Raw genomic sequence first — 25,254 nt, forward strand, 5'->3', positions numbered from 1 at the left:
TATTTCCTGATCAAATAGTCTTAGAGTAAATCCTTCTAATATTTACTGACCTTTAAGATAGCCTGTCTGTTACTGCAATTACCTGCCTGACTAAGGGTTTTATGCTTAACCAAAGTTGAATAAAAGGCTGGCGAGGCCTGGGCACCGGTGGAAGTCCTTCCCCTTGAGTTGGACTTGCCCGCCTTGCCCCCCAATATTTCCAAATTATCTCTTGTCTCTTCTCTTTCATTTGTTTGCGGCTCCTCTTCCAGATCCTGAACCCTAAACCACGCTGGACATGGGGAAAACAAACATACACAACATATAGCCACCATAAACATATACCCAGTAACATAGCCTCAGAATATATAAAATGACCATTGACAGAATGCCGAAATAGATTATCAATTTCTGTAGGAGATATTAACTACAAATTGATAGGTCAGCAAGCAAAAAATAAGCCCAGATATGGAAAATCTGAATATTATTAATAATATCCAGCTGCTTGCCCAGTCAGTGTGGCTCAGTGGTTGAGTGTCAACCTATGAACCAGGAGGTCATGGTTCAATTCCCGGTCAGGGCACATACCCAAGTTGCAGGCTCAATCTCCAGTGTGGGGCATGCAGGAGGCAGCTGATCAATGACTCTCTCTCATCATTGATGTTTCTATCTCTCTCTCCCTCTCCTTCCTCTCTGAAGTCAATAAAAATATATTTACAAAAATAATATCCAGCTGCTCAATATATATTGAATTCTATACCAAATAGAATATATCCTTTTTTAGTATAATGTAATATTTACAAAAGTTTATTATATACTAGACAACAAAGGAAGTCTTAAAAAATTCTTTAGTATCAATATCATACAGACTATTTTTTGTAAAGAACCAGATACTAAATATTTTTGGCTTTGCAGGCCAGATGGTGTCTATCTTAACTACTCAGCTCTACAGCTGTAGCAAAAAGCAGCCATAGACAATACATAAACGAATAAATGTGTTCCAATAACTTTATTTACAAAAAAATAATGGGGCTGGGTGAATTTGAAGCATAGACTGTAGTTTGTTGACTCCTAATATAAATTAATATGGACATTTTAGAGAGTAATAGTGGTTTAGTGATCCTACCCTGCATATATATTTCAAAGAAATTCTCTCACAGACCCAAACAGAGGGCATAGCTGGAGATTTCAATGCTCTTTGCAGGGATTTGGGGGCAATCTAATGATCTCTGGGGAACTGGATAAATAAGATGTAGTGGATAAACCCCAGGAAAGACTATGTAGCAGGTAGAAGCAAGACACTAGATGTGCCTAAGCATCATGAATATAGTATATTAATATCATACAATATGTGATCTTTTGTGACTTATTTCTTTTCACTTAGCATAATGTTTTTAAGGTTTGTCCATGTTTACCATGTATCAATACTTCATTTCTTTTTGTTGCCAAGCAATATTCCAATGTGTAGATATACCAAATTTTGTTTAACCATTCATCAGTTTTGGGACATTCGAGCTGTTTCTGCTTTTTGGCTATATGAATGTTGCTGCTATAAATATTCATATACAGGTTTTGTGTGTACATGTGTTTCCATTTTTCTTGGGTAGAACCTACAAGTGAAATTTCTAGGTCACTGGGGCTCGATAATTCCACCATCTGGGTTATCTTAGGGTTGACTGTACTCTCCCTCTATCTCACAGATCAGTAGTTAGGGGGTATGAAATGGACCCACAGTGGGGCCTTGACTTACGAGTGTCCTGACTAACGAGTTTTTTGAGATACCAGCTGTCTCTCGGCAGATTTTTTGCATTGAGTTGATAGAGTAATTTGAGTTAACGAGCTCCTTAACGAGCTCGGTCTCGGAATGAATTAAACTCGTAAGTCAAGGCTCCACTGTATATCACTACAAGTTTTCTATATTTTATATGAAGTGGTACAAGGTTAACTTTCAATTGTACACTTAAAAATGATTAAAATGATAAATGGTATGCATTTTATCATAATTAGAAAAAATTAAACATAGTTACCTATCAATTCATGATAGACCAGTGAAAAGAAGAAAGTCATAAAAGAACGTATATTGTATGATTTCGTTTATATGATATGTTCATAATAGGCAAATTCATAGAGACAGAAAGTAGATTAATGATTGCCAAGGGCTGGGGATGTAGGGAAATGGGAAGTGACTGCTAATGGGTATTGAGTTTCTTTTTATTTATTTATTTATTTATTTATTTATTTTTATTGAATGTATTGGGATGACACTGGCTAATAAAATTGGCTAATAATATATAGGTTTCAGGTGTACAATTCTATAATACAACATCTGTATATTGTATTGTGTGTTCACCACCCCAAGTCAAGCCTCATTCCATCGCCATTGATCTTCCCTATACCCTCCTCCACCTTCCTCAACACCCCCTGCTATTGACATTCTTTTTGGAGTGATGAAAATGTCCTCAAATTTGGTAGTGGTGATGTTTGCACAATTCTGTTAAAATACTAAAAAAGACTGAATTTGTATACTTTTAAATATATATTTTTTATTGATTTTTTACAGAGAGGAAGGGAGAGGAATAGAGAATTAGAAACATCAATGAGAAACATCGATGAGCTACCCCCTGCACGCCCCCTACTGGGGATCAAGCCTGCAACCAAGGTACATGCCCTCAACCAAAATCGAACCTGGGACCTGAAGTCCACGGCCTGGCGCTCTATCTACTGAGCCAAACCGGTCAGGGCTGAATTTGTATACTTTAAAAAGTAAATTATAAGGCCTGTGAATTATATCTCATAAAACTATTATTTAAAACCTGCCCATATGTATAGAAATGTATTTAGAGTATTGTTCACCAAATGTGTGCAACTTTAGGTGATTTGTTGCTTTTATATATTACTTGGATTTAAAAATAAGGAACAGCAATTCATTTTTATAAAAATAAGCCATAGCTTTCAAAGAAGTAATGGGGCAAGTCAATCCAGACCATGTAGGGCACAGAACTAAAAGAAGGAGAGTGATTTTTCAGTGGTAAGGGGAGTAGATTTTGGGGAGAAAAATCTTGTTTCCAGGGGCTATCTGCTTGTGCCTGTGCTTGCTGAAGAAATGCAAACTTCATTAGCATGATTACAATTAGTACCATAATTTCATTTTTATGTTCTCTTAAGCTGTGTAATTTTCAGATAAAACACGCCTCACGATGCAGTTTCACTGAACCCAAAGAGGATCTGTTGGGACAGATAATTTACTGACAGAAAAGCCACTTTCAAAGGAGCAAAACAGAAATATCTCCTTTCCATGGTGCACCTCGGATATAATCATGGCAAGTGTATCTGCAAACATTATCTCAGCAGGCCAATCCATAATTAGAGCTCTAATTTTCCTCCAGACACTTTCTCCTGAATTGTCCAATGGGAACCAATAAGCATTGCCCATGAAACCATGATAATGATTCTAAACATTGTCAGTGACAGCACTACGACAGAGCTGATGTGTGGGAAGTGGGAAGTTGCATGGTGCTATAGGAGAAAAGCAACTGCATGACTATTAGGCCTGCATCCAAATTCCTTCCTCTTGGAAAGGTTAGCCAGGAAGACCCCCATAGACTCTTTCTTTGACGACACTTTCCTTTGAAGCACACATCCCAGAGAAAGTTGCCTTGGTCATCAACGTATCTGCAACAAAATGAAGAGAATCAGTAAAACCAAAAGTTTGGGAAATTTCCTGTGCCACAAGAATGGTAAAAGTTAGTAACCAATGACAGGTCAAAGGTCAAGTGTCTAAACATTTGTCACCACTGGTTTCTGCACACCTCCAACATCTGGATTTCATGTATCCCTTTCTTTTTTTATTTTATATTGTTTTATTTAAAGAACAGTTTATTGATCTTTAGAGAGAGAAGTAGAGAGAGGGAGAGAGAGAAACTTTGATGTGAGAACAAAACATGGATCAGCTGCCTCTTTCACACCCCCTGCCTGGGATTAAGCCTGAAACCCAGACTTGGGTGCCCTGACCAGAAATCGAACCTGCAACCTTTCTTTCTTTTCTTTCTCTTTCTTTTTTTCTTTGCTAATCTTCACCTGAGGATATTTTTCCCATTGATTTTCAGAGAGAGTGCAAGGAAAGGAGGGAGGAAGGGGAAAAGAGGGAGAGGGAGAGAGAGGGACATCGAATGTGGAAGAGACACATTGATTGGTTGCCTCCTGTGTGGGCCCCCACCAGGGCTGGGGATTGAACCTGCAACTCGAGTACATGCCCTTGACTGTTACAGTTATTACTGATATTTGATATGAGGTCTTCAGCTGAGAAAGGGGGTGGTAAGGGTGCCAGAAGTGTAAGGAAAGAGGAGCAGCTTTAAAACAGACTTCTCTATGAGAAGCGCGCCATCTCAGTAGTGAAACGTAGGATTGCCAGGTTTATGGATTTGCAATCCCATTTTAGACTTGCAATCATGACTTAAAGTGAAACCAGTCCAAATGCTAAGACAGGAAGCACTAGGAAGAAACAGGTTGAACAGTGTTCAAGCCCTTGGGTACATGAGTTGGCAGATAGTTGAGCAAAGAGGTTAGGTTAACTGCTGGAAAGACGAGAAAAGGCCATGATTTCTGACATACAGGAGGCTTAATGAGCAGGGATGAGGGCCCAGATGAAACTGAAAACTATGACTGGAAATCAATAGGACATAAGTGATGGCATAAGGGTGAGAAAATGGAGTGGACAAGGGACCCAGGGTCAGATTGTGGCCTGGATGGGAATATAATGGCGCTGTATCACAGGGGGACCAGATTCTAAAGACAGCACTTTAGGTGTTCATTTCATGAGGTCAAATTTGCCTTTTTGAAATGCCTTAAATCATCCTTAAAATATAGTTCTCATTGACATCCTACATAGTGTTTTTCAGTAGGAACTGCATAGCCAACATTTGCCTACAACTCTCTTTGGTTGAGCAGCATGTGAACTGGTTGGCATGTGTTTAGAGGCCCTATTGACAAAAAGAGGGCATGCTCTGAATACGGAATCACAGTGAGGGCAGTGAGATGCTCTTACAGTACAAGGGAACCTAGGTCAACCTGTGAGAACAGAGTCATGACTTCCATCTCATCCTCTTTCTTGGGTGCACACTCATTGAAAGGAAAGGCTGTGAACATCTGTGCTATTTAATAAATGGTTCATTCTTTCCTTTTCTCAATTCCCCGCCCCCCACCCCCAGCCTATAGAACCACATTTAAATTAGTTAAAAACACGAATGATGTGATTCCACAATTTTGGGAATAAGAGAATGACTGAGCTTAAATAATTACAAGCTGTGGTCTGTGTGAATCATGAGAGTTTGATTTCAAGGGTTCAGATGGTTGATAAAGCTAAAGAACAAGTATCCAAAGAGCTATCATTAGCAATCAATAGGTTGCCTTTAAAAAAATCTCAATTTCAAGCATCTTTCCCCCTGATCACCACCCATCTTTTCTGCTAATTCTAGTTATCCTTCCCTTCCCCCCCCCCGCCCCCCCCCCCCCCACACACACACATTTGAGGCAATTCTTTGAACTATTGGGATCTCTCAGCTAAGGACTTGTCTCTTCGTCTCTTCCACAGTGAAAATTGAGGCCATCAAGCAAGAACTCTCTCAACTTCTTTCCCAACCACCTAAAAACTAAATCCTCTTTTGACCTGTCCTGTTTCCTTCCCTCTTGCCTCAGTGAAAAGGGTTTCTCCCTCCATGAGGCTTGGAATCTCTCTGTTTCTTAGGAATTGTTCACCTACCAGCTGCTTTCTTCCATGTATCTGCAATGTCTTCTTCACTCATACCACGTTTCCTTCAGTACTCACTCAAGTCAAATCCTCTCTAGTTACCATTTGAAAACTTACCCTATTCTATAGCCAGGTGATTTGAAAGAGAGATCTACCAGTACTGTTGCCAGTTATTTCATTCAGAAACCATGGTAACCATGCTTCTGTCCCACCACTCCAGTGCAACTCTTCTCCCTGAGGTCAGTGATGATGACCTCCAGGATGCCAAATCCAATGGACATTGCCTTTTCTCCTTATGTGACTTCTCACTTTATTCCTCCTTGAAATTCGCTGGTTACTTGGTTTTGATGATACCACACTGCCCTGGCATTTCTTTGCCTTCTCTGATCAAGTCTAGCACCCCTAAAACCTCTCTCCTCATTCTGACTATGAAGGAAAGGGCTGCTATTACAACATAATTTATCTGTCGTACCAACTTCTTAGGCCAGTGATACTCAAAGTGTGGTCCTGGAACAGCTGCCTCAGCATTACCTGGGAATTGTTAAATTGCAAATGATTGGGCCCCAGATCTACTGAATCAGAAATTCTGCTTATAGAGTTTAGCAAACTGTGTTTTATCAAGTTCTCCAGTGCTTCTGATGCAAGATCAAGTTTGGGAACCACTACCTTAGGCCTCTGATTCTTGGCTCTTCATCTCCACCACCAATTAAAATGTCTTCATTTACGTGGCTACATCTCTAGGGGTGCTTCCAACTGGTAGCTGGGAAAGCAATGATTGGAAGACAACCATCACCATTTTGGCTTTGCCACGATGCCTAGCTATTTAGGCACAGCCTTGGACATTTTCTGGCATTTCATAGTCAACATGTTGAGTGTCCATGGTATTCTGGGTGATTCCCTGATGCATCTACCAAAACTGACACCTCAGTAGTCATGTATTCCAGATAGTTCTCACTGCCTGCTAAGTGCTTCCCTTGGACCAACCCAGGGAGGTGGGGGCCTGGCAGTTCAAGGTAGAGTTTTCAGGATCTTGTTCTGCCCAGCCAAGAGGTAGGCACACTTTTCAAAAAAGAAGCCTTGATGTGGAATGGGGCCTCCAGTGTCAATGACAATGGGAGACCCCTGGAGATTGCCACATTCGCTTAGTGATTCATTTCTGACATTTTCACTCATATTGTCCCAATATTAGATTTCTGTAGGAAAGTGACCTTGGGCACGGAAGATTCAAGGTACTTCTTATTGCATAAGTCTCTATGGATAGCTTTACAGGTCACCTTCCTTCATGGCCCTTCCCTGCTTTTGGATCTTGCCTTTGCTTCTTTATAAACGGGTGACCTTGACCAAGTTGCTGAACCTATTTGAGTTTCAGTTTCTTCATCTGAAAATTAGATAAAAAGACACTTACATTTTAGGGTTGTAAGGATTCCTTAATGTTGAGCATTTAGTACTGTGTTTGACAAATAGTAGGCACTTCATACATGGCATCTAGTAGGATTATTACTACTTTTTAAAAATAAACCACCTACTATGGTTTATGTCTGGAGATTTTGTGGCTGTGTATCTTGTAGATAGAAAAAAAAAATCCAAACACTGAGAAAATATGCAGAGAAACAGAATGATTTTAAGTCCAAATTCCAGCAGGATACTGGGAAGGGAATATTAGGTTCAGAGAGTTCAGATGGGAGAAACAGGATCACACAACAGGAAAGCTCGAGCTGAAGCCACTTCAGATGTTTAGTTTAATGCTTTACTTAGCAGATTGATTTTTCCATTTTGCCTAATTCAGATACCATGGGGAGAAAAAAGGATTACTTTGATAGAATCAGGGAATGTATAAAAGAATACTTAATGAAATGCTAACAAAGCTCTGAATAGATTTTCTTTATAAAGAACACTTTTTAAACATAAGTAGAACATATTTATTGTAGCAAAATCAAAGAATTCAGAAAGGCAAAAAACAAAACCTGTAAAAACACCACTCAGAGGCAGTCATTATTAATATTTTGAAGTGAATCCTTCCACTTAATTTATTTGAACACACACATACCCCCCCCAAAACACATACACATACCATACATTTTTAAAACAAATGTACTTGTACTGAGTATACTCTTTTGTAAACTGCTTTTTCCACTTAGCAGAATGTTCTGAAAGTTTTCCAGAGACGTTACTTAAAAAAATGTTTGTATTTATTTTAGAGAGAGAGAAAGGGAGAATGATAGAGAGATAGAAACATCGATGAGAGAGAAACATTAATTGGCTGCCTCTTGCACGCCCCCTACTGGGAATTGAGCCCACAACCCGGCATGTGCCCTGACAGGGAATTGAACTGGCAATCTTTCAGTGCATGGGACAACACCCAACAAACTGAGCCACACCTGCCATGTACATAGACATTTCTTTAAATGACAGCAAAGTATTTAATTTCATGAATATATCCCAATTTATGTAGCTAAATACAAGGACGAATGGATCCAATGACTTTATGGGCAATTATGAACATTATTGTATATACATATTTTTCATTAATAAAATTATAATCTATAATAATAAAAGCATAATATGCTAATTAGACCAGACGTCCTTCAAAACAAAGCCAGGGCTGCAAGGGAAGCCCAGGTCCCGGGTGCCAGAGGGAAGCCAATGCCAGCAGCCAGGGGAAGGAAGGCCTACTCTTGCATGAATTTCGTGCATCGGGCCTCTAGTTGAGGTATAACATACATACAAAAATTCAGAAAGTGCATAGCTTGATAAACCATCAAAAATAAATATATTCACCCTAGCAGGTTTTGCTCAGTGGATAGAGCATTGGCCTATGAACTAAAGGGTCCTGGGTTCGATTCCAATCAAGGGCACAACTTGGTTGCAGGCTCCTCCCCAACCCCAGGCCCTGGTCAGGGCATGTGCAGGAGGCAACCAATGGATGTGTTTCTCGCGCATCCATGTTTGTCTCTGTCTTTCCCTCTCCCATTGGAAAAATATCCTCGGGTGAGGATTTAAAAAAAAGAAAAAATGTATCTCCAGGAAGCACCTCCCAGCTCACAAAATAGAATAATACCAGCATCCCAGAAGTCCCTCTGTGTACCTCCCAGTAATTACCCTTTTCCTCTTCCCCAATTTTAACCACCATCCTGATATCTAGCACCATAGATTATTATGGCCTGTTTTAGCACCATATATACTTGGAATCCTACAGTATGTATTATTTTGTGTATGGCTTTTTTTACTCAACATTGTAGGTCTGAGATTGATTCATGTTGTTGTGGCCTTGGTTCACTCTCATTGCTGCATCCTGTTACATTGCACAAGTATACCCTAATTCATTGATTGATCTTATTAATGGACATTTGGGTTGTTTCTATTCTTGTCTACTAAGAAACATACTGTTAGTGAATATTTTTCTACATGTCTTTTAGAGCATATATATATATATATACACACACACACACGCACACACATTTCTGGAGTATAGGAGTAGGAGTAGAATTGCTGAGTCATAGCATATTTTCAACTTAAATTTATTTTCACTTCCAAAGGGATTGTATCAATTTATATGTGTGAGAGTTCTCTTTGCTATTCTCTTCAACACTATGCTGTCAGTCATTTTAATTTTAGCCATTCTGGTGGGTGTGAGATAATATCTCATATTTTGCATGTGGTTGTGCCCTTATTATGTTTATTAAAAATTTGGATATCCTATTTTGTGGAGTGCCTATTCAAGTCTATTGATCATTTTTCCTTTGAGTTGCTATATTTTTTATTCTAAGAGTTCTTTCCGTAATCTGAATAATCGCCCCTTGTCAGTTATATGTGTGCTTTGCCTGAATGTTTATGTCCCCCCCAATTCATATGTTGACATCTGATCCCTCAATGTGATGGTATTAGGAGGCAGGGACTCCAGGAGATGATAAGGTTTTGAGAGGGGATTGATGAATGGGATTGATGCTCTTAAAAAAAGACCTCAGAGAGCTCTCTTTTCCCTTCTGCCACACGAGGCCTCAGAGAGAAGGTAGCCGTGTATGAACCAGGAAGCGGACTCTCAGGTGCCTTGATTGTGGGCTTCCTACTCTCCGGAGCTGTGAGAAATAAATGTTTACTGTTTGAGCCACCCAATCTATGGCATTTTCGTTATTGCAATCTGAACTAAGATGATGTGTTACAAATATCCTTGCCTTGGCTTATACGTATATCCCACGTTCAAAGGCTGTTAAATCGCATTGTTTACCCATATCTTCAGGAAAAAAATCACTTCTACTGTCATGGTAAACAACCTGCTTCCCTATAGATAATAGTCTGGCCCTCTAGCAACTTCAGTGCGAAATTATAGCTAATTTGCCTACAAACGTCGGGTGGTCATAATAATCTGGCCAAGCAGTGTATACTATGGTACCTTTTATGGTGTTCTTTAGTGAATGACAGTCCCTAGTCCTTTTTGTTGTTGTTAATCCTCAACTGGGGATATTTTTCCATTGATTTTTAGAGAGAGTATAAGGGAGGAGGAGACATCAATGTGAGAGAGACACATCCATTGGTTGCCTCCTGCAGGCGCCTCAACCAGGGCTGGGGATTGAGCCTGCAACTGAGGTACATGCCCTTGACCAGAATCGAACCTGGGACCCTTCAATCCATGGGCCATCACTCTATCCACTGAGCCAAACCAGCTAGGGTGACAGTCCCTAATCTTAACGGAATCCAATTTATTAATCTTTCTTAGCTAAATGCTTTTTGTGTCCTGTTAAAGAAATTTTTACCCCACCCTCAGGTCATGAAAATATTCTCCCATCCTCTCTTTTAAATCTTTATCGTTTTACCTTTCAAATTTAGATCTGCAGTCCACCTGGAAATGATTCCAAAGGACTGAACAGCAGGCTGCATGGGGCGACCAGGCCAGCAGGGGGGCCGTGAGGGGCGATGAGGGGTGACCAGGATGGCGGGGGGGGGGCAGTTGGGGGCGACCAGGCTAGCAGGGGGGCAGCTGGGGGTGACCAGGCCAGTGGGGGGGGGGCAGTTAGGGGCAACCAGGCTGGCGGGGGGTGCAGTTGGGGGTGACCAGGCTGGCAGGGGGGGGGGGGCAGTAAGAGGCAACCAGGCCGGCGGGGGGGGCAGTTGGAGGCAACCAGGCTGGCAGGGGGGGCCATTAGGGGCAACCAGGCAGGCAGGCAGGTGAGCGATTAGAAGCCAGCAGTCCAGAATTGTAAGAGGGATGTCTGAATGCTGGTTTAGGCCCGATCCCCAGATTGGAGAGGGTGCAGGCTGGGCTGAGGGGACCCCCCCCCCATGCACAAATTTCGTGCACCAGGCCTCTAGTAGTTTTATAATAACTGTTTATACCTGATTGTATAGGTTCTCCCACTTTGTCTTTCTTTTTCAGCAAGAGTTGATGAGACTATGTAGCAAGAGGAATCCTTGTATACTGTTAGTGAGATGTAGATTGGTACACACAATTTGAAAAGACTTTGGGCAGTCCACACTGAAGATTCATATATTATGACCCAGAAATTCCATTCCTACATATATACCCAACAGAAAAGTGTGTATATGTTCACCAAGAAGCAGGTCCAAGAATATTTTCACAACATTCTTTATGAGGACAAAAATCTGGAAATAACTCAAGCATCCATCCACAATAGAATGGATTAATGCACTGTGGTATAGTCATCTACCCAGCCATACGAATGAATGGATCTAGTGTGAGTGGCTGTGTCCTTTTACAACTACAGTTCCTGTTGGGTGGCTCCTCCAGAGTTCCAGCTCTTGCTGGGCTCCAGTAACACATTCCTTCCTCTTGTTTTTCAGGCTTGGGGAGGGGGGAAGAGGGAGGTGAGTCTGTGAGTACAGTAATCTTGCCCACACCTCTGTACATAGCTCTTTCATTAAATACCTTCATTAAAACACAGATGGTGAATTCTTTTTCATGCCAGATTGTGAATGACATACACAAACACACACACACAAATTTTTTGTATGAATACATAAATGTGCTCAGATCATATATACAACTGTTAATAGGCTTATGCAATTAAATCATTCTAATACAATTTCTATTTCTTTTTATTTACTAGTAGATTATCAGGCTCTAGAACTCATAGGAACTTTAAAAACCAACTTGTCAAATTCCAGTTTTGGGTAAGTACACTGTTTCACCATGTAAAATCCATTTCCAGGTCACACAGCTGTATTGGTGGTTAGAACTCAAGCCCCTGATACAGAGCACAATGAAATGCCATTCCTCTTACACACTCTTAGATTTAAACACATTTTATGAGTTTCAAACTATTGCAATTATTATCATTATTGAAGCTCAAAAAGTCCTACGGTGAGTGGGAGCCTCCTCAAGTTGGCTCCTGAGTCCTTTTGACATAATCCTAGTAGTTAGTAGCTGCCATGCAATATGGTATTACAAGATGCTACAGGCTTATCCCCTATTTTTTTTTTTGCTTCACACTTGGAATCAGACATTTCTTTAAAAATACCAATTTCTTTTAGTTAGAAATAATTTCGTAAATATAAAGGCTAAACTAGAAAATGTACAAGAGCAAGTAAATGCAACAGGTAATACTCAAAGAGAAATAGAAAGTGAAAAAGAGGAAAGTTTTTTAAATAAAAAAGAAATGAAGAGAGAAAAAGATAGGGAAGATCAAAGGCATGAACAAACACTATATTCTATAAATTAAAAATGAAACAAAAAATTTTTGATGGTCTCTATGGAGACTAAATAAATAAATAAACTATTTGGCCTATGAATTATATCTCAAAGCTGTTTTTAAAAAGTGAAAATAAAGAAGATAGTTGAACCACATTAGCATTGTTGCAGTACATATTCATCCTATGTAATAAAAAGGTAATATGCAAATTTACTGTCACACCATCACAAGATGGAGGCACCCACAGCAGGGGTGGGCTGACTGCTCCACGTGCTTGCCACCGGAGTCCCCTCAGCCCCGCCGGTGGCCTCAGGTCCTCCTGCACCCCCCACTGACTGACAACTCGCCCAGGCTCCTCCAACAAGCTGCCCATCCCTCTCTTCCTCCCTCCTCCAAAGCTGAAGCCTAACTGTGGTGTCCAACAAATTGGAAGTTATAACTCATGTCATTGAGAGTATCCTCCAATCCTCAGCCAGGGCCGGCTACTCCATGCGCCTGCTGCCGGAGTCCCCTCAGCCCCACCGGGGACCTCGGGTCCTCCTGCACACACCCCCCCCCCCCCACCACAGACTGAAGCTCAGGTAAGCCATGGATGGTGGCTGCCCAGCCGCCCAGGGCTGGCCTGAGGCTCAGGTAACCAGGGCTGGCTAAGGCTTGCGCTGCCAGCAGTGGCAGCAGCAGAGGTGTGATGGGGGTGTCGCCTTCCCCTGATTGCTGAGTCCCCTCCTGCGCCTCAGGTCTCCCAGACTGTGAGAAGAGGCAGGCCGGGCTGAGGAACAGTCCCCCTCCCCCGCCAGTGCATGAATTTTCGTGCACCGGGCCTCTAGTTAGATATAATACTCTACCTCTTTGCTCTCATTTATTCATAGTTTTACAGGTAATTATATATTAAATGCCAAACACCCATTCTTATGTCAATGTCTCTAGTTATTTGGTGGTCTGAAGCTTTTTCTCTGATAGATTTTTCAGGAAGGGTTCATGAGAATAATATTTTGTGGCTTTGTTCCCTATCATCTTCTGAAGATGACCAATCTCTGCTGGTAATAGTTTGTCCATGTACTTTATAACTGAAAGTTAATTTTGAGTGGTCTAAAATCTTTGTTTCATGCTTTCTAATATTACTCCTTTTTTCTTTTTCTTTTTTCCTGGCATAAAGCATTGTTGTAAAAAATTCTGATTATAATCTGATTTTTTCCCTTAAAAATCACAGGCTCTTTTTTCTACATATACAGAGAAATTTTCTCTTTCTTTAAAGTCCAATGATTTTAATAGAATATGTGTGGTATTGGTTGCTCTGGGTCATAATCTCAACTATGTGGTATGCTCTTTCAATATGCAGTTTCAAATCTTTTCCATTTTCAGGCTCTTCATTTCTTTTTTATTTAAAAAACTCCCCCTCTTTTTCACTTTTTATTTCTCTTCGGGTATTATCTGTTGCATTTACTTGCTCTTGTACCTTTTCTAGTTTAGCCTTTATTTGTGAAATTATTTCTTCCACTTGATTCTTGTTATTATTGAGTTCTATCACCTCATTTCTGAGTTTTTCCAAGTCTATTTTACGTTTTTTTTCTGTTTTCTATCATTTTTAAAAATGATATTCATTTTGAAATAGTAGTTTATAATTTTGATCTGTTTTGTGGACACGTCTTTTTGGCATGCTTTCATTGTCCTTTGGGATGTTATTCTTATTATTCTTTTTTTCTTTTGTGGGATTTGACCTTGATATCATTTAGTTTTTTAGTTTTGTGCAAAATTGTTTTTTTAGGACTTAGAAATAAGATGGAGTTTAGGAAAGCTTTTCTAATTTCATAGAGCTCCCTCTTCTGTTGTTTTGGTGTAGTGTTAAAAAATATGGTGGTTTGCTTTCTGGGGTTTTCTGACCCTGTTCTCCGCTCCCATTTAAGTCTAGCCTTTCTATTTTCATACAATATTTACTTATACTAAAAAATTATTTATTGTTTATCTGAAATTCAAATGTAACTTGGAATCCTGCATTTTTATTTGTTAAATATGGCAACCCTTGTTGTAAATATTTTCCATGTGCTTTGGTTTTGCTGTCTAATTGTTCTGCTGTTGTTATGTGGAGATTTGTAGAGATTGAAAAACTATGCTGATGCTGCCACTGCTACCTTCCTAGAATCCATCGTGTAATTTTCAAATGTAGTCTTTCCTCCTTGGTACAGTCCTCCCTTCCCTCACACATATATTACCACATATCTCCTAAAATAACCCTAATTCTAACCAGCATGTCGCTTTTCTATAGTTTTTGTTATGTTTATACAATGACATACACATATGCATTATATGTATATAGTTTTCTTTAATTTTTTAAAAAATAGGATGATATATACATTTCCCATCATCTTGCTTTTCTCAGAGGAAATTTCTCCAAATCACCTCATAGAATTTTAAAAAAAATATATGTTTTTATTGATTTCAGAGAAGAAGGGAGAGGGGGAGAGAGAAAGAAACATCAATGATGAGAGAGAATCGTTGATTGGCACGCCCCACACTGGGGATTGATACTGAACCCGGGAATTGAACCTCGACCTCTTGGTTTATAGGTCGATGCTCAACCACTGAGCCACACCCACCAGGCTTGGGCTGGCTATTTCTAACTGTGCTTAAAGACAATGAAAGTCTTCAGGTTTTAAATTCTTGCCTCATGGCCTGGTTAGAGAACCAGGGAGTTCCTAAAACTGCCCTAAAATATCTTCATGTAGTCCCATATGTGGATTGTTGAATTAACACCCAGCAATAGCTGAGTTTGTACCATAGAATGATTAAGTGGCCAATTGGGAGATAATGGGGCGAAGTGAGGGGAGAGGGATGGGTGCTATACATGCTCTGAAGTAGTAACTAATAAACAGTGCTCTTTCTCCTACTGTCAGAATACATGGTTCTGAGAATCAAAGGGTTGAAAGTGGTAGTGTTAGTTCTCAATATTACATCCAATGACCCACCTGTAAAATGTTTGCTCCTTATTCTTCCAATCTTTGGTTCTATTTGTTTAGAGGTCTTAGCACCCAAGGAATTATGTTTCCACTATTGGACAAAACAAGGGTTTCACTGAACTGAAAGCTGAAACTGTCACCTAGTCATTTTGTGCTCCGTATGCACCTGGATTAACAGGACAAAAAAGAGGTGACTGTTTGGCTGGGGATTATCAAAGGGAAAATTATCAGAGAGATACAGGAACACTGCTTAAAAAACAAAGTGAGAGAAGAATATGTCTGGAATATAAGGGATCTTCTGGAACACTTAAGAATGATATATCTCTGCCCTGGCCGGGTTGGCTCAGTGGTTGAAGCATCAGCCCTCAGATTGAAAAGTCTCAGGTTTGATTCCAGTCAAGGGCACATAACTCTGCAGGCTTGATCCCCAGCCCCTGCTGGGGCTCATGGGGGAGACAACCAATCGATGTGCCTCTCTCACATTGATGTTTCTCTCTCTCTTCCCTCCTCCCTTCCCTTCACTCTCTCTAAAAAAATCAATGGAAAAAATATCCTCAGGTGAGGATTACCCCACTCCCCCCAAAAAAAAAGAAAGAAAAAAAAGAATGACATATCTGATAATAAAAGTTAATAGATGACCCTGGCTGGGTAGCTCAGTTGGTTAGAGTGTCATCCCAATATGCCAAGGTTGGGGTTTTGATCTCTGATCAGGGCACACACAAGAAGCAACCAATAAATGCATAATAAATAAGTAAAATAATAAATTGATATTTCTCTTCTCTCTCTCTCTCTCTCAAACAAAGCAATCAAAAGAAGAAAAAGTTAATAGAAGAGATGCTGAGAACTGGCTGAGATGCAGGCTGAAAGAGCACGTGAACTAGACATCATATAGTGTGACAGTAATGTTGTGTAACTTGTGCCCAGTTGCAGAAATGGAGCCACCTTATTTTTCCTCACATTATGCATATGTAATTAATTACATACATGTAATTAAATTTCTATTTAGAAATGTATATTTTCATTTTTCTTGTATCTTTCTTCTATTCTATATAAGGTGGATTGTTTTGGTTAGCTGATATGGTATAACAAACCATCTCAAAATGTAATGACAAAACAACAACAACAACAACAATTTATTACCTTTCACAATTCTGTGAGTGACTGGGTGATTCTGATTCACATGTATGGAAGACCATATTTTCCCAATAAATTTCTTTTTTATTGAATTTATTGGGGTTACATTGGTCAATAAAATTATATAGGTTTCAAGTGTACAATTCTACAAGACATCATCTGCATGTTGCACTGTGTGCTCACCATCCAAAGTCTGGTCTCCTTATGTCACCATTTATCAACAAATTTGTTTTTATTTATTTTTAATCTTTTAAAATATGAAATTTACAGTTGTTCCACATCCTTGCTAATACTTTGTATTGTCTTTTAAATTTTTATTTATTGATTGATTTTAGAAGGAGAGAAAGAGAGAAACATGGATTTGTTGTTCCACTTATTTATGCATTCATTAATTGATTCTTGTATATGTCCTGACCAAGAATTGAACCCACAACCTTGGCATATCAGGATGATGCTATAACCCACTGAGCTACCTGAACAGGGCTCCAATAAGTTTATTTTTAAAATTAAGTTGACCAGAGTAATTTCTATTGCTTATTATCAAACACACCAATTGGGACAGAAATTGGTCCCTAAGAATATGTCCCAAGTAAAATACCCTTGAAGAATTATGGGGTATATGGAATTGATCATTAGGCCAAGATAAGGCAGTGAGACTCCAATTAATATTGCGGGAGAGAAGACTAATACCTCATGGCACCCAATGGAGAAATAGCAAAGTCCTATGGAATTGGGTAGCAGGGGCCTAGAATACACTCCAGAGCATGCTGGATACTTGAACAAAGCAGTCCTCGTGGCAGAGATGGGTACTACGTATGAACTCAATAATATGGTCTTCCTTTCACTGAATTTGACCCAACTACCATCACTTTTAAGTACCCAATTGCTGATAACAGCATCCAGCTGTGAACCAGTAATATGGCTCAGTAAGTGGATCAGTAAGTTGACACAGTAATTTTGTATTCACAGGAATAGAAGCTTATTGCATATTTCATGTTGTTCTTACTGGTTTATCATATACTGAATTTATTATATACTGTATATACATACACATACACACACACATACACATATAAGACAAAATTTCTTTCTTTGTATGCCACATATTAACGTCAATAATTTCTTTTTCTGATTATAAAAGCATTGTCAAAATGAAGCTATTAACCATTGGTAGACATGACTCATTCTAAGGGAAAGTTTGCCACCAGGATTCAACTGCAGGTTCTAATCAGCTTTCCCTCCACCCACTCAAGCACCTAGAGTACACTTCACTTTCAGCTCACCTACTGCCCCCCAGCAGCCAGCTGGGAAAGGAAATTGAAGGTTTCCCAGTAGGAGACATCTTTATCAGCCCTGGTGAGGCCATATTTATTTTGAAGTCCTATTCAGAATCTTTGGCCCAGCCAATTTCATTCAATAATGTTTCCCAAGCACCTCCTTATATGCCCAACACGGTTGTAGGCACTAGGCATGCAGTGGTATGCAAAACAAACAAGAAAAAAAACCCACTTCTTTCATGGAGCTTGCATCCTGGCGGGGGGGGGGGGGGGGGGGGGGCGGAGATAGACAATAAACAAATGTTGGGTGGTGATAAGTACTAAGAAGAAAAATAAAGCATGGGTAAGGGTGTGGGTGTATCTGGTTGTCAGAAAAGGCCTCCTGATAACATGAGCAGACCCTGTGAAGTGTGTTCCAGGCAGTGAGAACAGCAGGTGCAAGACCCTAAGGTGGGAGAGGCTTTCTATCTCTTGGAAATGTGAGGAGGTCGGGGTGGCTGGAGTGAGGTGAGCAAGAGGAATGGGCAGGGATTTAGCACTGGAGCCAGATCATGTAGGCCCTTATAGGCCATGGTTAGGACTTCGGATTTCATTCTGAATGAGGTTGAAAGCCCTTTCAGGATTTTGAATAGAGATATGAAATGCTCAGATTAATGATTTAACGGGGTCACTCTTGTTCTCCTGTAGAGAATGGTCTATGATGGCAACTAGTTTCATACCTAAGTTTTTTCATTTTCAGCCATGTCAAAAAATGCAAGCTCCTCCCCTTTCCTCTCATTGTAGGGCTTTCGTTTGCATATTTTTGCCAGTCTTTGGCTAGTCCTACACTGCGGTCCTCCTTCCTTCAAAGCTGTGCTACAATTGTAGACAACCTTCCCTGCCTCCATAGTCTCTAATCTCATCCTATCCTTAACTGACACTCTGTTTGTAACTGAGGGCATAGCTGTCTTGCAGCATCTGCAGATGTTGACAGTTTCTCATGTTCCACTTACAACAGGGCGAGGACTTGGGCTGTGCCTGCTCCTCCTGTCCCATTGGGAGCTTCTACACTGTATGGTTCGATGGGAAGTAGCATAGACTGTGTAACAAGACAGATCTGGCTTGAAGCTGTATTGCACTTTCTCTTCTTTTTTTGATTCTCAACCAAGGATATGTGTGTGTGCATTTTTAATTGATTTTGAGAGAGAGACAAAGGGGTGGGGGGGAGAGAGAGAGAGAGAGAGAGAGAGAGAGAGAAACATCAGTCCTAGCCGGTTTGGCTCAGTGGATAGAGTCGGCCTGAGGACTAAAAGGTCCCATGTTCAATTTCAGCAAGGACACATGCCCAGGTTGTGGGCTCTATGCCCAGTAGGGGGCGTGCAAGAGGCAGCCAGTCAATGGTTCTCTCTCATCATTGATGTTTCCATCTCTCTCTCCCTCTCCCTTCCTCTCTCAAATCAATAAAAATACATTAAAAAAAAAAAAGAAATAAACATCAATGTGAGAGAGAAACATCGTTCGGTCCCTTTGATGTCCATATGGCACTCCTTGTCACTTACCTGAATGGTGTGCTGGGAAAAAGTGGTATCTGACCCACCTTCTCTATAATTCAGCATTTGTCTCCATCCTAGATTTAAAAAAAAAAATTTTATGAGTTTGAGTCAAACTGACATATGTAGGGGAGCAAAATCTTAAATGCTCCCTCCATCCTAGGGGTTTTTAATAACCACACAGGAAAACCTGTTTGAGAAACTCACTCTTATAACCACACCTGGGGCCTTTAAACTTCAATATTTTGGTCTCCAGTTAAAACTTCCTGTTTCTTTATCTATCCCTTTATGCCATCTAACCATTTTGTGCACTTAGTCCGAGTGCCTCTCCAAGTCTGACAGCTGTATCCCAGGGCTACACCTTTTCTCCCTTTGGGCTTAGATTTCCTCCTATGGATCAGTGAGGGATTTTGGTTTCAGTCAACGGAAACTGACTCTTGCTAGCTTCAGCAATATTGTACTAGTAACTAGAGAGATATTGTAGGGCTCCTAGAACCAGTGGGAAAGCTGGATACCAGGCTTGGAAAAGGGGTGGTATCTTATGTTACACTTATCATTCAGTAAATTTTTAAAAAAATATATTTTATTGATTTCAGAGAGGAAGGGAGAGGGAGGGAGAGTTAGAAACACCAATGATGAAAGAGTCATTGATTGGCTGCCTCCTGCACACCCCACACTGGGGATCAAGCCCGTAACCTAGGCATGTGCCCTGACAGGGAATTAAACCGTGACCTTCTGGTTCATAGGTAGACATGCAACCACTGAGCCATGCCGGCTTGGCTCATTCAGTAAATTTATTCCCTCTCCTCTATCAACCTCCATGGGGGAAATATGTTGAATTGGCTCATCGGATTTCTTTTTTACCTTCTCCATCAGAAAAGGATTATATCACTTTTTAGTCTTTTTTTTCAATTATAGTTTACATTCAATATTATTTTGTATTAGTTTCAGGTGTACAACACAGTGGTTAGACAGCTATATACTTTACAAAGTGTTCACTCCGGTATTTCCAGTACCCACCTGGCACCAAACATAGTTATTACAGCATTATTGACTGTATTCCCTATGCTGTATTTTATATCCGCAAGACCAAATTGTAACTACTAATTTGTACATCTTAATTGCTTCACTTTTTTCACCTAGTCCCTGAATCCTCCTCCCCTCAACTATCAGACACTTCTTGTATCTGAGCCTGTTTCAATTTTATTTGTTCATTTATTTTATTCTTTAGATTCCATATATAAGTGAAGCATATGGTATTTATCTTTACCTGACTAACTTATTCATCTAGTATAATACCCTCTAGGTTTATCCATGCTGTCGCAAATGGTAAAGTTTCATTTTTTAATTTAATGGCTGAGTGGCCCATGTGATTTGCTTTGGCCAATGAATTGTGGGAGGAAGTTTCTACTTATGGAGCTTCTTAAATATATTTTATTGATTTTTTACAGAGAGGAAGGGAGAGGGATAGAGAGTTAGAAACATCGATGAGAGGGAAACATCGATCAGCTGCCTCCTGCACTCCCCCCCGCTCCCTTACTGGGGATGTACCCACAACCAAGGTACATGCCCTTGACCGGAATCGAACCTGGGACCCTTCAGTCCAAATGCCGACGATCTATCCACTGAGCCAAACCGGTTAGGGCTGGAAGAAGCATTCTTAAGGTAACCTGGTCCCAAAATAATGAAAGACAGGTTGGAGTCAAGGCACCACAGCCAACTCATACACTGTAGCCTGAAACAGCTATCCCCAGGCAACCAGCTGGTGCAGAGGCAAGAAGTAGTGCTTTTTATTACAGGTCACTGAGATTCTGTGATTGCTTATTACACAGCATTAAGTGTGACTAGCTGACCAAGAAAGGCAAGAACCAAGGAAGCCTGCGGAGCAGGACCCATGACTAAGGTCATGCCATAAAAACCAGTTGGTGACCTGGCCAGGTAACTCAGTTGGTTAGAGTATCATCACAATATGCCAAAGTTGGGGGTTTGATCCCTGGTCAGGGCACATACTAGAATCAACCAATGAGTGCATAAATAAGTGGAACAACAAATCAATATTTCTCTCTATTTCTCCTCTTTCTCTAAAAAAAACATGACAACAAAAAGAATCAGTCAGTGAGACTATATCTGCTTGTTCCATTGGCCATTGCCACTGCTGAACTCTCAACTCCACCACTATGAATGTGTTCTAAGCCAGTACTTTAATGTGCCTATGAAACACCTGGGATTTTGTTAAACTGCAGGCCCTGACTGGCATGGCTCCGTTGGTTGGAGCACCATCCTGTACACCAAAAGGTGGTGGGTCGATTCCCAGTCAGTGAACATACCCAGGTTTTGAGTTTGATCCCTGCTTGGGCAATCAATTGATGTTTCTCTCTCACATTGATGTTTCTTTCTCCTTCCTCTCTCTAAAAATCAATTAAAAATGCAGATTAGTTAGGTCTGAGTGGGGCCTAAGATTCTGCATTTCTAATAAGCTCTGGGGTGATGCTACCCAGAATATGCTTCGAGTAACAAAGTTCTGAACTGTTCCTGCTTTAAACCTTAAGCGTAAAGTCACAGCCCTGGCCAGTTTTGCTCAGTGGTTAGAGTGTCAACCCATGGACTGAAGGGTCCTGGATTTGATTCCAGTCAAGGGCATGTACCTCGGTTGCAGGCTCAATCCCTGGCCCTAACCAATCGATGTGTCTCTCTCACATTGATGTTTCTCTCTGTCTCTCCTCCTCCCTTCCACTCTCTCTTAAAAATTAATAGAAAAATATCCTCAGGTGAGGATGAACAACAACAACAAAAAGAGTAAAAGTCACAGACAGGAGCATCCAAATGTGTGAACCTAGGTCACATGTCCATGCCCTGGCTGCTGGGTGGCAGGGAGAAGGATGATTTTCTGCAGTAGGTGGGGAAGAACTGTATTGTCCTTGATATTTGACAGGGAAAAGAAAGGAGTGGTTCTCAATCATTATTGTGCATCAGCATTACTTGGGGGTGGTATGGTCTTAAAAATCAGATTCTGGGTGCCAAACCAGACTTCTTAAATCTTATTCGATGGGCAATGGGAGCTGGGATTCTTCATAAAACATATACCTCAGGTTATTCTGATAAAGGTAGTTTGTGGACCACACTTTGATTAACATAAATGAAAACCAGGAAACCTGAATTGAATCAACTTGTTAATTCAATCAATTTAACCCACTCACCTGAATAAAGGATCTTTATTGGTACCTATCTTTCTTCTGCTCCATGAGAAATTCCCATGTTTTTCCTTTCTGAGGGTAATCCCTTCACCTGAATCACCTATCATCCTCTCTCATTTTATCAGTTCTCTTTTGGTTTTGTTTTCTAGATTCAATGTCTTCCCTTCTTTTGGATCAATCTTCTCTGCCCCATTAGTGGGCAGGTCCAGTCTAAACCGTCTCTCAGGCCTGTGTCACATTAGACATATGGTGAGGAGAGCAAAAAGCTGTCTATTATAGAGGAAGGAAATCTTAATTGGGTTTTTGAAGTTTAACCATAAGGCAAAGAGCAGAAGGCCTCCCTACTCACCCCGCACAGTTGAAAATCCCTGTATAATTTAGAATATATATATTTAATGTTTTTTATTGATTTGAGAGAGAGAGAGAGAAACATCAATAATGAGAGAGAATCATTGATCGGCTGCCTCCTGCAAGCCCCACACTGAGGATGGAGCCTGCAACCCTGGCATCGGCCCTAACCAGAATCGAACCATGACCTCCTGGGTCATAGGTTGATGTTCAAACACCGAGCAACACTGGCGGGGTTCCCTGCATAACTTTTAACTTCCCCAAAACTTAACTGCTAATAGACAACTATTGACCAGAGCCTTACCAATAATATAAGCAGGATTAACACATATTTTGTATGTTATATGTATTATATGCTGTATACTTACACTAAAGTAAGCTACATAAAAGAAACTGTTAAAATTATGAGAAAATACATTTATAGTATTTATTGAAAAAAATCAGCATGTAAGTGGACCTGCACAGTTCAAACCCTTGTTGTTCAAGGATCAACTGTACTCATATTCCATTGAAAGGTGTTCAAAAGAGCCCTGACACTTTGGGCTCCAGTCCACAATCTACCTTTATAATTTTGCCAGGATCTAGTCATTGGCGGATAGGACATACATCCTTGGCAATACCCCTAAAAATTACTCCACCAATGTTGGTTCAGTACCATTGCCAATTTATCTCTGCTATTGTGGGTAATACCATGAAGAATATTGGCTGGAGTCTACCTTGACTATGGCCATCTCCTTAGTAATGGCAAAGCACCCACAGATTCTTTAATTTGCCATTCATTTTATAGGGGTCCCTGTAGTGCTCAGAAAATCGTTATTTCTAAAGCATTTCAAAGTCATTGACTATACTAAGACATATGTACTATCAGAATAAATATTTGCTCCTTTATCCTTTATTAGCTGATAGGTCTGGGAAATTATTGGACTTACAGAGATGGTATTGACTCAGCCAGCCATTCACTAGGTAAGAGGCTTTGGGCCTTAGATTCTTCAAATATAAAATGAAAAGACTTGTCTCATAGAACTGCAAGCATTTAATGAGTTACTTGAGTTACTGTACTAGTATAATAGTTAACAAATAATAGCTACCACTAAGCCAGTGGTTCTCAACCTTGGCTGCACATTAGAAAAACCTGGGAATCTTTTTTAAAAACCTGATTTCTGGGCCTCATCCTCCGGAAATTCTGTTTCTTTGTTATGGGGTGGGGCCACAACATTAGTAACAAAGAAACAGAATTTCCGGAGGATGAGGCCCAGAAATCAGGATTTTAAAAAGATTCCCAGGTGATTCTAATGTGCCGCCAAGGTTGAGAACCACTGCACTAAGCCCTTACTTCCTTTGATTATCACGACCATCCTATTCAATGGCCTATTATCCTCATTTGACAGAGGCTCAGTCACACCACTTTTAAGTGGCGAGGTCAGGACTCACACTCCCATCTTTCTGATTCTAGCTCCCACTCCTCACTTAACGCCTCTACCGCCCTTGTTAGTGTCAAGTGCCCATCGTACAGCCTGTCACCCCTTAGGCACGCAACCTTTGAAAACTACTAATGTGCAAATTTGACTCTCATGTGTTGCCCTCGGGTCTGATCTCCCCCCCCCCCGCGCGGGTGCAGGGTCAACATTCAGTTCTGGCCGGGCCCCGCCGAGGACCGCACTCCCCCTTCCCGTGAGAGGCGCCGGGTCGGGGTTGATTGTGAGCTTACAGGGCGTGGCGTCACCTGCCGCTCCCGCCGCCCCCTCCCCGGCTCTTCCCGCCGGCCCCCGCGGCGCGTCCTTAGCAACACGCGCGCTCACTCCCAGCCCCGCCCCGTCCGCGCGGCGCCGCGGGGGGCGGGAGGCGGCGGCGGTCTTTGCGCCTGCGTGAGGCCGCAACCGCCAGTCGGCTCTCTTCCCCTCCCCTCCCTCCCCTCTCCCCTCTCCCCCTCCTCCTCAGCCTCCGACTGCGAGACGCCAAGATGGAGCCGGAGGACCTACCTTGGCCCGGCGAGCTCGAGGAGGAGGAGGAGGAGAAGGAGGAGGAGGAGGAGGCAACAAAGGAGGAGGAGGAGGTGAAAAGCTTGGATGAAGACGAGGAGGTGAAGAGCTTGGATGAGGACGAGGAGGTGAAGAGCTTGGATGAGGACGAGGTGGTGATGGTGGAGGACGTGGAGGACGAGGAGCCGCGGGAACTGGACACGGACTTCAACTACGAGAGCCAGCCGGAGGAGAGTTCGGACGACTACGAGGAGGACGAGGAGGCCAAGGCCTGGCTGCAGGCGCACCCCAGCGGGACGCTGCCTCTGCCGTCGACGCCGAAGCACCGCTACTCCGAGGGCGAGCTGCGCGGCCCGGAGAAGGTGGGCCTGGCGGGGCGGCGGCGCCGCGCGCGGTGGGGCAGGGGGACGGGCCGGCCCCGAGCGCTCGGCCGGGGCTGCCGTGGCTCCTGCCCGGGTCCTGGCCGACGG

General features: G+C 41.5%; 1 protein-coding gene and 1 long non-coding RNA gene across 6 annotated transcripts in view; one reads left to right on the top strand and one right to left on the bottom strand.

Moving 5' to 3' along the window:
* Nucleotides 1–2,603: 2,603 nt before the first annotated feature.
* On the bottom strand, nt 2,604–25,137 carry LOC139020006 (uncharacterized). Its single transcript, XR_011473180.1, has 3 exons — nt 24,785–25,137; nt 19,273–19,340; nt 2,604–3,651 (listed from the first exon to the last, which is right to left on the bottom strand). It is a non-coding gene; the product is annotated as an uncharacterized lncRNA (long non-coding RNA).
* ALMS1 (ALMS1 centrosome and basal body associated protein) overlaps nt 24,748–25,254 on the top strand; it is a 137,686-nt gene continuing 137,179 nt past the window's right edge. For all 5 annotated transcript variants that reach the window (XM_070429484.1, XM_070429487.1, XM_070429486.1 and 2 more), the window contains exon 1: nt 24,748–25,146. In XM_070429484.1, coding sequence (XP_070285585.1) covers nt 24,766–25,146 — 381 coding nt within the window. In that variant the 5' untranslated portion in view covers nt 24,748–24,765. The remainder of the gene's footprint in view (nt 25,147–25,254) is intronic.

This window comes from Myotis yumanensis, unplaced genomic scaffold (genome assembly GCF_028538775.1).
Source record: "Myotis yumanensis isolate MYYU_CA2020_CCGP unplaced genomic scaffold, mMyoYum1.0.hap1 SCAF_11, whole genome shotgun sequence".
Lineage (NCBI taxonomy): Eukaryota > Metazoa > Chordata > Mammalia > Chiroptera > Vespertilionidae > Myotis > Myotis yumanensis.